The sequence below is a fragment of the Cynoglossus semilaevis genome, unplaced genomic scaffold, assembly GCF_000523025.1.
Source record: "Cynoglossus semilaevis isolate Cse_v1.0 unplaced genomic scaffold, Cse_v1.0 scaffold5840, whole genome shotgun sequence".
Taxonomy (NCBI): domain Eukaryota; kingdom Metazoa; phylum Chordata; class Actinopteri; order Pleuronectiformes; family Cynoglossidae; genus Cynoglossus; species Cynoglossus semilaevis.
Window position 1 is genome coordinate 1 of NW_007587005.1, and position 927 is coordinate 927.

Genomic DNA, 927 nt, shown 5'->3' on the forward strand with positions numbered 1-927 from the left:
ATTGTGAAACCATGTACACACACACACACCCACCACAACGTTGGTACCAACAATGGCACACATACCATAGTTTGAGACCAGTTGACATACAGGGCTATAGGAATAATAAAAAAAAAATAAAAAAAAAGTCACTTTTTCCAAAACTCTAAGAACTCGTGAAATCCACAAACCATCGCAGAGAAACAAAGAAATCGGAGGTTTTGTCGACCAGGACCAAACATCAGAGGTTTTGGATTTAAAAAAACTGCAGCTGCGTTACCTTTGAACTTGTGGAAGACGGCCCACAGCTCGGCGATGTCCGTGGCGAAGGTGATGTCCGTGTCCAGAACGATGACCTTCTGCAGGTCCGAGGGCAGGGTCTTGGTGAGCACCAGCTTCATCAGACCGTAGATCCCAGAGTAATGTTTGTTTGGGATCCACGACACTTCGCTCTGAAACGCAACCACCAGGGGGAGACGGGGTCATTAGCCGGGAAATTGACTCAACAAATGTGTCTTTAACATTAAAGATGTTCTACAGAGCCCCGCGGCCCCAGACCGCCGAGCACCGCGGCGCGGTCAGTGGAGCCGTCTGGAGACGGGCTGGCAGAGGAAACGGGAGTTGGCGCCGCTCACCTTCAGCTCATCGGCATCGTAGAAATCAACCTTGACGGCAGGAACCATCCAGGTGTGGAACAGAGAGGACAGGATCTGCTGAGCAATGGAGTCTGTGATGAAATGGAAATGTAGGGGGTTCCGCCTGTGGAGACACACACACACACACACACACACACACACACACACGTATTTAAATTTCCTACTGGAAAAGACTGTAATGGAACCATCAACTTCATATATTGATTTTTTTAAAGTAAGACACAGAAAATGGAGCCAAGAGATTTAAAAACAAGTCTCTACTGTAAACTGTCCTTCACTCAGAGACTGACTG

General features: G+C 47.7%; 1 protein-coding gene across 1 annotated transcript; it reads right to left on the reverse strand.

The window, feature by feature from the left end:
• Positions 1 to 104: 104 nt before the first annotated feature.
• Positions 105 to 900, reverse strand: LOC107988192 (LARGE xylosyl- and glucuronyltransferase 1-like). The gene is made up of 2 exons (XM_017031061.2): positions 615 to 900; positions 105 to 431 (listed from the first exon to the last, which is right to left on the reverse strand). The coding sequence occupies exons 1-2, from the start codon at positions 660 to 662 to the stop codon at positions 129 to 131; spliced, it is 351 nt and encodes a 116-aa protein (XP_016886550.2). The 5' UTR covers positions 663 to 900; the 3' UTR covers positions 105 to 128.
• Between the last annotated feature and the right edge of the window lie 27 nt (positions 901 to 927).

Coding starts and splice junctions, on each gene's coding strand:
- LOC107988192 (XM_017031061.2), bottom strand. CDS start 662: ATGGTTCCTGCCGTCAAGGTTGATTTCTACGATGCCGATGAGCTGAAG. Junction 432..614: donor ACGATGCCGATGAGCTGAAG/GTGAGCGGCGCC, acceptor GTTGCGTTTCAG/AGCGAAGTGTCGTGGATCCC.